The sequence below is a fragment of the Mus caroli genome, unplaced genomic scaffold, assembly GCF_978045245.1.
Source record: "Mus caroli unplaced genomic scaffold, Mus_caroli_1 scaffold_17, whole genome shotgun sequence".
Lineage (NCBI taxonomy): Eukaryota > Metazoa > Chordata > Mammalia > Rodentia > Muridae > Mus > Mus caroli.
Genome location: NW_028227272.1, coordinates 8,060,371 through 8,076,030, shown reverse-complemented (window position 1 = coordinate 8,076,030; position 15,660 = coordinate 8,060,371). Strand labels below are relative to the sequence as shown.

General features: G+C 47.2%; 2 protein-coding genes across 3 annotated transcripts in view; both read right to left on the bottom strand.

The window, feature by feature from the left end:
* Nucleotides 1-2,149, bottom strand: part of Snx29 (sorting nexin 29) — a 431,651-nt gene extending 429,502 nt beyond the window's left edge. For both annotated transcript variants that reach the window (XM_021185334.3, XM_029470597.2), the window contains exon 1: nt 2,058-2,149. In XM_021185334.3, coding sequence (XP_021040993.1) covers nt 2,058-2,064 — 7 coding nt within the window. In that variant the 5' untranslated portion in view covers nt 2,065-2,149. The remainder of the gene's footprint in view (nt 1-2,057) is intronic.
* Nucleotides 2,150-5,511: 3,362 nt separating this feature from the next.
* On the bottom strand, nt 5,512-12,075 carry Tnfrsf17 (TNF receptor superfamily member 17). The gene is made up of 3 exons (XM_021185652.2): nt 11,940-12,075; nt 10,670-10,828; nt 5,512-5,795 (listed from the first exon to the last, which is right to left on the bottom strand). Exons 1-3 carry the CDS (start codon nt 12,052-12,054, stop codon nt 5,512-5,514), a joined length of 558 nt encoding a protein of 185 aa, XP_021041311.1. The 5' UTR covers nt 12,055-12,075.
* Between the last annotated feature and the right edge of the window lie 3,585 nt (nt 12,076-15,660).

Sequence of the window (15,660 nt, the reverse complement as noted above, 5' to 3'; positions counted from 1 at the left end):
CCAGAGGGACTAAGCCTGTCCTCACTCTTCACTCAGCTTTTATGGAAACAGTAACGATGAGCCCTGTTAAGGGACTTAACACCAATCATTTAGCTGAGCAACCAAACGTCATTACTATTCTAGGAGGCAGATGCTATTGTGTATGCTTGCTCTGCTGCAAATTCCACCTTACTAAAGGATGGAGAGATGGCTCAGTCAGTGAAGTGTTTGCTGCTTAAGCATGAGGACATGCCAGGTCATGCCTGGCCTGTACTACATACTTCTAACTCCAGTACTGGTGGGCTGAGGCAGACACAGGGTGATTTCCAAGACCAGCTAAACAAAACAGTCTAGCTAGAATGGTGAGCTCTGGGGTCAGTGAGAGACCCTATCTCAACAAATAAGGAAGCAAGACAGAAAAACAGCCAGGGTTGAATGCTGGCCCTCCTACACATGTGCACATGCAAACACACCTGTACACACATACTAAATTAATTAATTAAAAGTATATTGCTGCCGAGCGGTGGTGGCCCACACCTTTAATCCCAGCACTTGGGAAGCAGAGGCAGGCAGATTTCTGAGTTCGAGGTCAGCCTGGTCTACAGAGTGAGTTCCAGGACAGCCAAGGCTACACAGAGAAACCCTGTCTAGAAAAAACAAACAAACAAAAAAAGCATATTGCTTTATGTGGTAGAACCAGGATCTGAACCCAGTACATTGGGCTCCATCACCTTTTGGTGGATGCTGGCACACACGTTTTTGTTAACATTAGTGTTAAATTAGACCCAGTAATTTACTTTGGCAGATGAACGTAAACTGTAAAAACCCCTCCATTAGTCCCCTCAATAAGACCACAGTTCCATAAACCTTGCTCTTGAACAACAAAAAGCATCTAACGTTTTTTTAAGATGCACAGAAATAATTTAAAAACAAAAAATTAAGACTGCCCTTTGTTCCTTTGCCCTAGCACCCTCTCCACCCCATGAAACACCTGAGTGCAAGTCTAGAAACTGGGTGCAGAGACGAAAATCCAGCTGCACCGTAAGAAAAAACAGAAACTACGAGGGTAGGCGGGTCCTCCTAAGGGAATCCAGATCCCTGAGTCCAGCAGGAGAATCAACAGCCAACACAAGCCTTCCCTGAGTCACTCCCATCTCCACTCGCAACACCCAGGAATGACTTAGCACCAAAACATCATCAGGACTCTTCAGAGGGAGGCTTGAAGACACAGACTCCGACAAAGGGACTAAACTTCGGTATCACTGAGTACAAGCCTGTCACAAGCACCTGCCTCTCACTTCCAGACTCCCCACCCGCTCCACCTCCCTGCTGGTGGTATTGGCTTGGGCAACGCATGAGCCCCATTTAGGTTCAGCATTGGGCAAGAAGGAAAGGGCTTCAGGACACAACCAGAGACTTCAAACGATGAGCTAGAGGAAGAAATGGAGAGAACTAAAGCATGAACCAACAGCCCAAATACAAAAGGCACAACAGGGAGAAGGACGCTGCGAGGCGAACTGGCCAGCTCTGGGGACACAGGTGCAGGGAAGAAGAGGGAAGAAGACAAAGCTGTCCTAACACTGAGACCTCTGGGGACCCGGAGCTGTCGCTCTGGTTTGCTGTGTGTGACAGGGGTGTCGGGATCTAGAGATGCTCTTTGCCTTTGGAGAAAGAGGAGTCACTGGGTGGAAGAGACCTGGAACAGAGAATGACTAAAAACCAGGGGCTGGTAACTGGAGCTGAGTCCCAGGAGGGTCACGGGAGAAAGAGGGACTAAGGCAAGTACCAGAGATCTGAAAATCCGGGGTGCGGAAACCTGTCAAAGGGATCGGCTGTCTGGGAGGGTCTGGGAGGGACTTGGGAGCAAGCTCTGCTCTAGGAGTTGGCTGTCACTGGTGAGGCAGAGGGACAGGAGCGCCAGCCCCGGGATAGTGGGAGCGGTGCAGGAGACTCCGGGCCAGGGCTCCGAGCCTGCGAGCGACCCCGCGGGGGTCTACAGCGTGTGAGCACACCGGGCCCGGAGCGTGCGGCTGCAGTGGCGCTACGGGGCGGGTGACAGCAGCGGGGCCGCCACTCACCGCTCATGTTGCTGCTCCCGGGGCCGCCGCCTGCCTTGCCGCCGCCGCCGCGTCTGCAGCCGCCGAGCTCCACACAGGCCGGGAGAACGCGCGCCCCGCCCGCTGGCCCCGCCCCGGAAGCAGGGGCCCTCCTAGGGCCCGCCTCCCGACCCGGAACCAAAATACTCGGGCAAGTCGAGGCCCCAGGGTGGCAGGGAAGAGAACCCGCACCTCACAAAATCAATGCCTCCCAATCCCGAGCCAAGAAGAAGACATCCATTTAGACTGAAGTTCGGACAAGGATGCGATATACGCGTACCGAGAGCTTGGAGTAGTGTGTTGCATGACCGTCAAACCAACACTCGGGATAAGGCAGGTGGATCAGAAGTTCAAGGTCAACCTTGAACTACACAGTGAGTTCGAGGCTAGATGGGGCTGCTTGAGACTGTCTCAAAGAGAAAGGAAGAAAAGAGTAATGGGCCTGCAGGGCCTGGTGGTACAGGCTTTAAATCCCAACATTCAAGAGGATAAGTCAGGAACCTGAGCTGCAAGAATTCAAGAGCTGTGGATGGCCAGGGTGGTGGCGCATGCCTTTAATCCCAGCACTTGGGAAGCAGAGGCAGGCGGATTTCTGAGTTCGAGGCCAGCCTGGTCTATACAGAGAAACCCTGTCTCAAAAAAAAAAAAAAAGTTTGGTAGAGAGGGCACAGTGCCTTGCATGCAGGAGTTCAACTCTCTGTAAAAACAAAAACAAAAGGTGAATTCAAAGCCATTCTGGTAACTTCTCAAGACTCTCGAAATAAAAAGTAAAACCGGAGTGGTGGATATAGTTCAGTAGTTGGAATAGCACGTGCAAGGCCCTGGGTTCAGTTTCCAGCACCACAGAGAGAGTCTGTGTGTGTCAGTGTATGTGTGTAATGGGCCACCGTAGCAGATTACAGAAGAGCTCTCTCTTAGGCCAAGCCCAGGATAGGTCTTCCAAAGGGAACAGGTCAAACTGTGTCCCTGGAAGGGTCAGCTGGAGCACAGGATGAGTGAGAAGCGGGGTGCTGACAGCTAGGGACACCCTTCCTGCAGGCAGGAGAGTTTGTACTTTCTTGATGATGGATGTGGGAATGAAAGGCCATTGCAAGAGTTTAAGCACAGTGATGCAGTCAGAATTGGAAACTTCACTTGCAATCCTGATTTGACCGTGCATACCTTTTTTTTTTTTTTTTTTTTTTTTTTTGGTTTTTCGAGACTGGGTTTCTCTGTATAGCTCTGGCTGTCCTGGAACTCACTCTGTAGACCAGGCGGGCCTCGAACTCAGAAATCCACCTGCCTCTGCCTCCCGAGTGCTGGGACTAAAGGCGTGCGCCACCACGCCCGGCTTGTGCATACCTTTAATACCAACATTCACAGAAGAATCGAATTATTGCCTGAGGCACTTGGGAGAATTTGTGTGGTGTGTGTGAGAGAGATAGAGAGAGAGAGAGAACTTTCTAGAATGAGAATGAATTGTAATGGGTCTGAGGAGAATGACAGTGGGTCAGTGTGTTAGGGAACTACAAGAGTTGTCCAATGACTCTAGGCAACAGTGAGAGGAAAGGTGGGTAGGTGCTGAGAGAACACAAGAGTTAAATTCACAGGGTTTTGCCCTATTTTAAATATGGAGTTGAAAGACTATTTTTGCCTGCTGGATATGAGGCTGGAGTCACCCGGCCTGGAGAACTTAGGATCTTGATCAGAAATATGAAAACAATGAAGAGCTAGAAACTGTAGATCAGTGGAAGAACACATGTGTGCTGCCCTGGATTTGATTCCAATAAAGAAAGGAAAGGGAGGTGACTGAACCTGCAGGCTGCCCTTCACCAGTGGTCTTAAGTCCTACAGAGGTTTCACATGGCTTCAGCTAAAGTCTTCCACCTTCCGCCCTGGGAGGACACAGCCAGCGCTCTCTCCCCAGCATCTTCACGTGGAGCTCTCCAACTCCACAAATGAGGCAGACCAAGTGTGGAACAGGTCCTGCCTTCCTATAATCCTAGTCCAGAAAGAATCAAGAGCTTAAGGCTAGCCTGTAAGGAAAATGATATGTCAAAAAACCAAAAAAAAAAAAAAAAGCCGGGTGTGGTGGCGCACGCCTTTAATCCCAGCACTTGGGAGGACAGGTGGATTTCTGAGTTCAAGGCCAGCCTGGTCTACAAAGTGAGTTCCAGGACAGCCAGGGCTACACAGAGAAACCCTGTCTCGAAAAGCCAAAAAAAAAAAAAAAAAGACAGAAAAGAAAAAAAGAAAAATGATATGCTTTGATACTTCACACATTAACAAGCCTCAGATGTCTTGTTACATAAAATAAAACAGTCATTCACTGGCTATTACCCTGCTCGGACTCACTCAGTGTCTTGCTCCTCTCCTCTCCTCTCTCTTTCTCCTCTCTTCTCTCTCTCTTTTCTCTCTCCTCTTTCTTCACTTCCCCCCTCTCAGTGTGTGTGTGTGTGTGTGTGTGTGTGTGTGTGTGTGTGTGAACTGGAGGTAGAACCCAGTACATTAGTATGCTAGGCAAGTATTCTATCTACCACTAAGCGAGCCCTCAGTCCTGACAGCATTTATAAGGTGGAGGTAATAATGGTCTACCTTCCTTATAGTATTTTGTATGTGTAAAATGACTTAGAACAATCTCTGGCACCATTAAGCCTACATAGTGCACACACCTGCACTTGAGCTGAAAACAGTACCAGGTTCATGTTTGTCAGCAGTAGCACATGCATTTTTATGAGCATGCTGGCACCTGCTGCATTGCACACAGAATTAGCCTGGCTTCTACTTATAGAAAAACATGGGACAATCTTGCTTTCTTTGGCCATCAGGAGAATCCAGTTTGCCCTCAAATATACCTACCATGTTTGTGGGGCCTGATAGAAACATGATATTCTGGGGCCTAGAGATGTTGGAGAGCTTTTTGTTTCTTTTTTTTTCTTTCTTTCTTTCTTTCTTTTTTTTTTTTTTTTTTTTTTTTTTTTTAAGGCAAAGTTTCTCTGTGTAGCCTTGGTTGTGCTGGAACTAGCTGTCTAGACCAGGCTGGCCTCAAACTCACAGAGATCTGTCTGCCTCTGCCTCCTGAGTACTAGGATGAAAGGCATACACCACCACCACCTGGTTTTGGTTTTGGTTTAGAGAATCAAAAATTCACCCATGGACTGGAGAGATGGCTTAGTGGTTAAGAACACTGCTCTTACAGAGGACCCGGGTTCAATTCCCACCACTCACATGGCAGCTCACAACTGTAACTCCAGGATCTGACACCCTCACATCTCCATGCAGACAAAACAACCAATGCACATAAAATAAAACTACATAAACAAATTGTCAACTACAAAACCAGAATTAAAGGACAAAAAATTGTATTCTTGGTAAACGGTCATCCTAACGACATCTAAAACATCAGCTCTCCTGACAGAAGGTTCTCAAAGCAGCTTCACACCAGTTAGAAAGCTCATTATCTAGTGTGAGTTGGCTTCTCCATCCCCATGACACTTTGCAAAGCAGTTGGCACACTTGACTTGCCATAGTCACCCGTTTTTGTGGTGACAAGAATGGTTGCCCCCTCCTCCATGGCTGGAAGCGGGAAGAAATGGTCAGAATCCCCCTTGGGTTTGCTCTTGACACAGTCCTCACAGGTGCACTCTTCCACTGTATACTCCAGGCTTCGGGGAAGAATCCTTTCGTCACCAGCCCTGCTCCTAGTCAGCTCGGTGTCGGCCTTGTCCAGCTGAGCCGATCCTGATGGTACAGAAGCAGGTAGGCATTCACCCGAGAGCCTCAGTGGTATTGTCATGCTGTGCACAGCAGGACACAGCAGGACACAGGGCAGCACAAGACCAAGGATGAGTACATCCTACACTGGGAATCACCAACTAAGACTACAGCCCTGCAGGGCCCTGAGGCAGGTTGCTTTGTGGGAATAAGGAGCTTTCACATCGTGTCTTATATTAACCACATTTAAATCTCAGGATATCAGAGAAACCCTGTCTTGAAAAAAACAAAAAAAGAAAAAGAAAAAGAAAAAAAAAATCTCAGGATATATCACATGAGAAATCTACACAACCAGACTTTATAAAGACTACAAAATGTGACAGCAGGAGGGACATGGAGACAATGGGCTGGAGTCCATGGCATTGCTGCTATCTGAGTATTCTGAGCACGTGACAGATACCCTTACTGGTAAAGCCACAAACTGGATCAGTTCTGTACCTATTACCCATTTGGCTCTTGGAAGTTATGCGGATTTGACCTCATCTTACACAAGAAATTGCCATATGTCACAGCACATCAGAGTCATCTTGTGAGTGACATTTTGGACTACAGAAGCTGAACATGGTGGCATATACCTGTAATCCAGCCACCAGGAAGGAGGCCGAGGCAGGAAGAGTTTGCAGCTAGCATGTTCAAGAAAGGCCCCGAGTTCAGTCTCCAATACCAGAGGGGAAAAGAATATGGAAGGTACTTTTTACGTTTATTTGTTGTGTTGGGATGGGTCACATCACAGTGGACCTGTGAACATTAGGGGTGCTTATGGGAGTAGATCAAACTCAGCAACCTAAAGAGGTTAGCAGTGGGTACCTTTTCTACTGGACATCTTGCCAACCCCTAAAGATGAATCCTGCTGTCTGTTTTGTCCTAGTTTTCCTAAAATGGCATCTTACAGAGCATTTTTTAGCATGTTATTTGTTTGTGTATATGTAGCCTAGAAATCACTGTCAGCTGGTCTCCAACTTCTTTTATTCTATAACATGTATCAGTGTTTGCTGCATGTCATGTGTGTACAGTATATATGCCTGGTGCAAAAGCATTGTTGGATCCTCTGGAACTGAAGTAAAAAAAGGTTATGAGCTGCCATGTGGGTGCTGGAAACCAAACCTTGATCCTCTGCAAGAGCGGCACATACTCTTAGACACTGAGCCATCTCTCCAGCTCATGGCTTGTTGGTGACTTTCTGCTTGCTTCAGCTGCCAAGTACTGATATTACAGGTGAAGACCACACTCCTGGGTAAATCATTTTTAAATGAATTTCCTTTGATTTCCACATAGAAGTCCAGTTTGTTCCCAGTACACATCTGTGAAGAATAGGTTTTGACAGCACTTGCTACACCTGGCAGCGGTGGTGGCACATGTCTTTAATCCTAATGCCTGGGAAAAAGAGGCAGGCAGATCTCTGAGTTTGAGGCCAGCCTGGTCTACAAAACAAGTTCCAGAACAGCCAGAGCTACACGGAGAAACCTTATCTGGAAAAACAAACAAACAAAGTACTTGTTGCACAAGTACTTTGAATTCAGAACCCACACCAAAAATGAGGTGCTGCAGCCGATGTCTATAACCCCAACTCTGAAATGAGGTGAAGGCAGAGACAGAATCTCAGCCTCGGAATTGAAACTCAGCTATCCTGGAAACTGCATGGAAGTATAACAAACAAGAAAGACCTGGCCTCAAACACAGTAGAAGATGAAAATTGAGAACTTCCTGGAAGTTGTTCTCGCGCATGTGCGGTGGTGTGTACCTACCCTCTCTCACACAGAGATGAAGCCTCTGCTTCTCTACATCCACAGTGGGACTATCTATCTCTAAAGCATCTTCCGGGGATTGGACAGATGGCTCAGCCACTAACAGCTCTGCTAGTCTTGCAGAAGACAAGTGGTTCACCCAGCACTCACTTGGTGGCTCACAACTGTATGTAACTCCAGTCTCGGGGAACTCTGGTTTCTGGGGGCAGTGCATATACAAGTGGTACACAAACATATATGAGGCCAAACACCCACATGCATAAAAATTAATAAGTCAGAGTTACTCTAGGAATACACAAAAGGTGGAAAGGAAAAGCCTGCCTGACCTTACTTCCACGTGAAGCAAAAGAAACCACTTACAGAACAATAGTGGAGTGGTAGTTACCAGAGGCAAGGAGGTGGGGGAAATGAGAAGCAGATGGCCGGAAGTCCAGAGCTGCAGTTACATAAGCTGCATCTGTAGAGCCAGCGTGTGACAAGATGACTGGCTAGCACTGGAGCAAGCACTTCAAATGGCAGAGAGTAGATCCCAACCACCCTCACCACAGGAAGAGTGGAGCAGGGCCCTGGATGGAGCAGGGCTGGGGATGGAGCAAGGCTGGGGATGGAGCAGGGCCCTGGATGGAGCAGGGCTGGGGGGGGATGCAGCTCCACGGCCAGAGTGCTCATTCACTCAGCTAGCATGCACAAGAGGCTCTGGATTCAGTCTCCAGAACTTCACCAACCAGGCCTGACGGTGCATTCCAGTAAAGCCAGCCCCGGAGAAATGGCAGCATGAGGATCAGAGATGTTCAAGGGGATCCTGAGATACAGAGTCCAAGGCCAGCATGTGATACCTGAGACCCTGTCACCAAAAGGTCAACTATGTGAAGACTGTAGTCACTGTTTCCCTATGTGTCTGTATGCAGAACATTATGTCATGTACTTTTTATATGCACAATTTGTATGTTAAAAAAAAAATTCATTCTAGGTTTGAAGAGGTGGCTCAGTGGTTAAGAATAAGTGCCTTTCTTATTCTTATTCTTTCTTATTCTTATTCTTTCTTATTCTTTCTTATTCTTATTCTTTCCAGAGGACTTTTTCAGTCACCAGCATCCACCTGTAACTCCAGGGGATCTGGTGCCCTCTTCTGCCAACCTGAGGCACTGTACTGTGCTCACACGCACAAAATCTGGCTCTAGATTTGAAGCCCCTCCAGATGACATCCAATCTGTGGTCCAGTTCTCTATCAACCCATTGGCCATTCCAGGTCAGTTGGCCATGGGGCTCCCGATTTTTGTTAAACCACTCTCGGCCACACACATATACACATAACTTTAAAAACAATGAAAATGCATTCTTTTATCTATGGAACCACACTGGAGAAAGAGTGAGTGAGTTTTTAGCCACTCCTGCCGCACAGGAAAGCAATTGGGGTAGATGTTTGGCAGGTCATGCATGTAAAACAAATATATAAAAGAAGCAGAGCAAGGGCTGGGAACACGCCTGAGTGGTGTATGAACTTGCAAGCATGAGGACCCGAGCTGAAATCTCTAGCACGCTGCTAACAAGCACATGCCTATAACCTCTACATGTAACCTCCCAGTGGCAGAGATGAGAGCGAGGCATCAAAGCTGAAACCGCTTGCTTCTGCCCCGCTGAGAGACCGTCTCATGGTAACAAGGAGGGGAGTGGTAGAGGAAGATACCTGATGTCCTACTCTAACCTCATGTGCACACATGAGCACGTGCACACTCACATCCATGCACCACACACACCAAAAGAAAAAAAGTTTAAAAAAAAAAAAAAAAAAAGGATTCAGGACCACGGCTGCTATGTGTCTAAGAATCAAATCACAGAGAACAGTGCTATAAGAATATTTTTAGCCGGGGCTGGTGAGATGGCTCAGTGGGTAAGAGCACCCGACTGCTCTTCCAAAGGTCCAGAGTTCAAATCCCAGCAACCACATGGTGGCTCACAACCATCCGTAATGAGATCTGGCGCCCTCTTCTGGAGTGTCTGAAGACAGCTACAGTGTGCTTATGTATAATAAATAAATAAATCTTTAAAAAAAAAAAAAAAAAAATATTTTTAGCCTAAGAGGCCCTCAAGCCAAGCATCTACTTCCCTGTGACTGGTACTCTGTTGCTTAATAATTATCCTTGAGATGATTAGGGAACCAGCTTATTCATTGCTAGCATTTTGGGCAGTAAAACATGCACAGGCAAACAGTGCTTATAATTATATTAAAACCAAGACCATGGGTCTTGCCAAATGCTCCTAGCCTGAGAGTACCTGGCTGTGGTCCAGTTGTGATAACGTAGTATCTCAATAGTGCACTGAATTCAAAGACACTTTCCAAGGAAGTGTCAAGATCAATTGCCAAGAGAACTTGGGGGCTGTGGGGAGGCGGGATAGGCATTGAAAGGAGACCGCAAGCCAGGAGTGGTGGCGCTCGCCTTTAATCCCAGCACTCGGGAGGCAGAGGTAGGCAGATTTCTGAGTTTGAAGCCAGCCTGGTCTACAAAGTGAGTTCCAGGACAGCCAGGACTGTACAGAGAAACCCTGTCTCGAAAAAAAAAAAAAAAAAAAAAGCGACTGCAAAGTAGGTGTCCGATGTCTCTGGTTTGGTTTGTTTGGGGAATAGTTGGTGGGTTTCATTTGTTGTTTTTGTCATTGCCAATGCCGATATGGTCTCCTATCGCCCCAGCTGAGCTCACACTCAGTAAGTAGCTAAGCATGACCTGGCCCCTTTACCTCTTTGATCCTCCTGCCTCCACTACCCACATGCTAAGATGACAGGCATGTGCCACCGCTCCCAACTCAAAATTTCGAATAACTACCCACCAACACATTTGAAAGTGCTGTAACAACAACAAAAAAGCCAAAGTTAAAAAAAGAAAAGGAGCCGGGCGTGGTGGCGCATGCCTTTAAGCCCAGCACTTGGGAGGCAGAGGCAGGCGGATTTCTGAGTTCGAGGCCAGCCTGGTCTACAGAGTGAGTTCCAGGACAGCCAGGGCTATACAGAGAAACCCTGTCTCAAAAAAAAAAAAAAAAAAAGAAAAGGAAATGAAACTTGGAAGAGCCGCCCTTACAGAAATAGATTCCAAGACTCACCGTCAAGCTGACCTGGGCTTTGAGGCTCATTCTTCAGGGCCTCGGGGTTCATCTTCCTCAGCAAGAATGAGAGTGTGAAAAGTGCCAAAGAAAGGACCAAGGTCAGCCCCAAGAAGATCCAGAGCACCGTGTACGTCCCTCTCACTGAACTGGTCACACCTTTATCAAAAGAATGTCACAGAGAGATGCAGCCAGAGCTCAGGATTCGCACCAGGCATGACTTCCCGACACCCAGGTCCCCCTAACGCACATCCATGAGCGTCTTACTCGGGGTGCTTTTTTAGACAAAGTCTCCTGTCGATCAAACCCAGCCATATCCAAGGATGACCTTGAAGTTCTGATCCTCCACCTCCTACATAAGTGCTGCAATTACAGATCTGCAGCACCATGACCACACACACTGCTGGGGACAGAACCCAGGGCTGTTCCATGCTAGCCAGGCGCTCTACCAACTCAGCTACAGCTCATCCCCGTTTGTTGTTTATGGGACTGGACCTTACTCTAGCCCAAGCTGCCCTGAAATTCACAGTGTAGTCCAGGTAAATCTCAAATTTGTTTGATTCTCAACCTGTGGGGCACAACACCTCGGGGGGAGGGGGTGGTCAAACAATTCTTTCACGGGGGTCAAAAATCAGATAGCCTGCATATTAGATATATACATTATGATTCATATGAGTAGCAAAACTAGGCCGGGCAGTGGTGGCGCACACCTTTAATCCCAGCACTCAGGAGGCAGAGGCAGGCGTATTTCTGAGTTCGAGGCCAGCCTGGTCTACAGAGTGAGTTCCAGGACAGCCAGGGCTACACAGAGAAACCCTGTCTCGAAAAAACAAAAAACAAAAAACAAAAAAACAAAAACAAAAACAAAAGCCAGTAGCAAAACTAGTTAGAACGTAGCAATGAAGATAATTTTATGGTTGGGGGTCACCACAAATGAGAAACTATTAAAAGATTGCAGCATTAGGAAAGTTGAGAACCACTGAATTAGAGGCATGCATTACCCATTCCTGGTTTCACCAACATTAACTTTTAAATTCTAATAAGCCTTAATTAAGAGCTGAAGAATAGAATTGAGTCTGGTTTTGGATAATTTTTTGTTGTTGTTATTCCAGGAGACATTTAAATTAGTTATCTTTTCTGGTTTTGATTCAGGAAAACGAAAAAAAAAAAAATCTCCCCATCTCCTCTACACGTTTTGTTCCCTGGTAGATGGTCAGCACTATCAGGAGACTGCTTCCCACAGGAGCAACGGTTGAGGACTCGCACTTACTTGGATCACAGTAAGGCTGACAGGTTGCAGGAGGGTTGGAACATCGCAAGTGACACGGTTTGCAAGCATGCAGCAGGCTGTCAAAATATTCACTGTGGAAACACTGCTGCGCCATGAGGGACTGGATCACTGAAAGAAACGGGAAGAGTGGACAGAAAATCGAGGAAGGACAGCAGATTCTCTGTGGGAGTTCCCTTGGACAGGAAGTCAGGCGGCAAGAAAGACCCTGCTGCTCTTAAGAGGGCCACAGGTATTGTGGTGGAGGATTTGAATACCTCTCTTTCTGATCCTCGGTTTCTAAGAGGCTTGGGCGGGGCAGCCGAGGGGTATATCACAGCAAACTTCCTGAAACAGAAACCACCTATTTATAGAGAAAAGTTACCACCCAGGTAACAGTTGCAATGTGGACAGGCCTGGGGCATCAAGCCGAAAGTGCAGTAGCCATTTATGGATCATCTGTTTGGGGGCTGTATCATGAGACAAGAGACAGGCAAGATGAGGGCTGCATCCCTTACATACTTGATGTCAACAGGGAGGACAAGCTATAGGCTGGAACCCAGTGGGTGGCAGTGGCTGACAGCAGAGGAAAGACAGGAGGAATCTGTCAGCTATGACTACCAGGTGTGCTTTGGAAGTTGGGGTTAAAGCAGGAGGCTTGAAAGGAGGATCAGCTGAGGGCAGTATGTCATGACAATTAACATCATCCTAGCGGGCATGAGATGCAAGCTTCACTCCCAACCTTCTGGAGGCAGAGGCATGTGGGTCTCTGTGAGTTTGAGGCCAGCTTCATCTACAAGAGCTACATAGAGAGGCCCTGTCTCAAAAACAAAGTAAAACAACAATGCAGTATACCTCCTCAAAAAGAAGCGAGCCTTTACCACCCCCTGGAAAGCACTTAGAGACTTGGATTGATGACTTGTGCATATATGTCGTATCCTCTATGATCTGTAAAGTCAGGGTTAAGGGTTCAAGCTTGAGTGTCAGGGAGCCATGCCTATAATCCCAGCACCTATGAGGCAGAGACAAGAAGGTCTCAAGTGGAAAGCCAGCCTGGGTTACACAGCAAGATCCTGTCTCAAAACAAAATAATAATAATAATAATAACATATACATATACATACACACATGTATATATATATATATGTTTTAGTTTTTGAGACAGGGTTTCTCTGTGTAGCCCAGGCTGCTGTTCTGGAACTCTGCAGATCAGGCTGGCCTCTAACTTACAGATATCCGCCTGCCTCTGCCTCCTAAATGCTGGGATTAAAGGTGTGCGCCACCACCAAACCATGAGGTAGAAACACATGGTTAGTGAATCCAAGGTCCACTGAACTACACTGAAACAACCTTGTCATAAAACTACCTTAGGGCCTGAAGAAATGGCTCAGCAATCACACTGCCTGCTCTGCCAAAGAACCTGTTTGATTTCCAGCACCCACATGGTAGTTCATAACCATCTGTAATTCCAGTCCCTGGGGATCCACTGTACTTTTCTAGCCTCTGTGGATACCAAGCACATACACGGTCACAGATATACATGTGAGCAAAATACTCATACACATAAAGTAAAAAAACAATTAAAAATACAGGAGTGAGCCAGGTGGTGGTGGCCACGCCTTTAATCCCAACACTCTGGAGGCAGAGGCAGGTGGGTCTCTGTGAGTTCAAGGCCACCTTGGTCTACAGAAAAAGTTCCAAGACAGCCAAGATTGTTTCCTGGAGAAACCCTGGCTTGAGAAACCTAAATAAATAAATAAATAAATAAATAAATAAATAAATAAATAAATAGACGGATCCGAGCCATTACCTTATCCTGGAAACTTCAAGGGTTTGTGTGGCTTACCTGTTGCAAGCCTGGGTGGATACTCTGTGGGACAGAGTATTATACACTAAGCCTAGAAAGATGACTTGATGGTTAAGGGCACTTTTCAGACAATCATGAGGACCAGTGTTGGAATCCCAATACCCACATAAAAAATGTATAACTCCACCTGGCACTTATGGTCTTACAACCTAGCTGAGAAAACCAGAGCTTCAGCTGAGGCAGAGTCTTTGTCTCAAAGGAATAGGTGGCACATTATAAAAGGCATTTGACACGTGTCCTCCAACACACATAGGCACAGGCACCTCTACACCTGCACACACAAGCATAAGCAGAGATTCACACAAATTAAACATACATGTAAACATGACTTAGTAGGACATGTCTTTAATCCCAGCATTCAGGAGACAGGCAAGCAGATCTCATGAGTTCAAGGCCACCCTAGTCTATACATCAAGTTCCAGAGCAGCCATGCTGTGTCTTAAAAAATCTACTTCTAGCCAGGCGGTGGTGGCGCACACCTTTAATCCCAGCACTCGGGAGTCAGAGGCAGGCGGATTTCTGAGTTCGAGGCCAGCCTGGTCTACAAAGTGAGTTCCAGGACAGCCAGAGCTACACAGAGAAACCCTGTCTCGAAAAAGAAAGAAAGAAAGAAAGAAAGAAAGAAAGAAAGAAAGAAAGAAAGAAAGAGAGAGAGAGAGAGAAGAAAAAAGAAAAGAAAAGAAAAGGGTTTGTAGTTCAGAAACCTAAAAAACACACACACACAATTATAGCTTTTGATGTGTCCCAAAGTGTGGGAAGATGCTGCTGTGCATTCTACCTGAGCATCCCTGATGAACAGTGTTCCATACGGAAAGAGGGACAGAAGGCAGGCAGACTGGACAGAGGAAAGAGGGACAGAGGCAGGCAGACTGGACAGAGGAGAGAGGGACAGAGGCAGGCAGACTGGATAGAGGAGAGAGGGACAGAGGCAGGCAGACTGGACAGAGGAGAGAGGGACAGAGGCAGGCAGACTGGATAGAGGAGAGAGGGACAGAGGCAGGCAGACTGGACAGAGGAAAGAGGGACAGAGGCAAGCAGACTGGACAGAGGAGAGAGGGACAGAGGCAGGCAGACTGGACAGAGGAGAGAGGGACAGAGGCAGGCAGACTGGACAGAGGAGAGAGGGACAGAGGCAGGCAGACTGGACAGAGGAGAGAGGGACAGAGGCAGGCAGACTGGACAGAGGAGAGAGGGACAGAGGCAGGCAGACTGGACAGAGGAGAGAGGGACAGAGGCAGGCAGACTGGACAGAGGAGAGAGGGACAGAGGCAGGCAGACTGGATAGATCTGCTCATGCTTTCTCCTTGTTACTTCATCGAAATCACTTCAGTTTGGATTTTGGTTTTATTTGTTTGTTTGGTTTTGGATTTCCCAGGTAGGGGTTTTCTGTGTAGCCCTGCTTTGTTCTTTTGGGGTTGTGTGTGTGTGTGTATGTTGTATGTATGGAGGGGTGTTTATTTGTTTATTTGTTTGTTCTTGTTTTTATCTTGGTGTGCTTGTTGTCTGTGTTTTGATTTTTTGAGACAGGATCTCATACTCACTATATGTCCCAGGCTTGCCTCAACCTAAAGACAGTCTTCCTGCCCCAGTCAGTGCACACCTATCATCTCAGAATTTATCAGATTCAGAGAGGAAGTTTGCAGTTCAAGACAGGTCTTACTATGTAGCAAAATGGGGGAGGGGAGAGGAAAGAAGGGGAGGGACAGAGGGGAGGAGGTGGGAGGGAGGGAGGGAGGGAGGGAGGGAGGGGAGAAGGGGAGGGGCAGAGGGGAGGTGGTGGGAGGGAGGGGTGAACAAAGCCTGGAGTCTTACAGTGCTCCTCTATAGGTTGGGTATTGGGCAGTGTCAGGAGGCCTC

Bases quoted from the DNA above. Each gene is read 5' to 3' on its own strand.
- Tnfrsf17 (XM_021185652.2), bottom strand. From the start codon at position 12,054: ATGGCGCAGCAGTGTTTCCACAGTGAATATTTTGACAGCCTGCTGCAT. The intron at 10,829-11,939 runs GTAAGTGCGAGT...CTTTTGATAAAG, and splicing joins TCAGCCTTACTGTGATCCAA to GTGTGACCAGTTCAGTGAGA. The intron at 5,796-10,669 runs GTGAGTCTTGGA...CTGTACCATCAG, and splicing joins AAGCCCAGGTCAGCTTGACG to GATCGGCTCAGCTGGACAAG.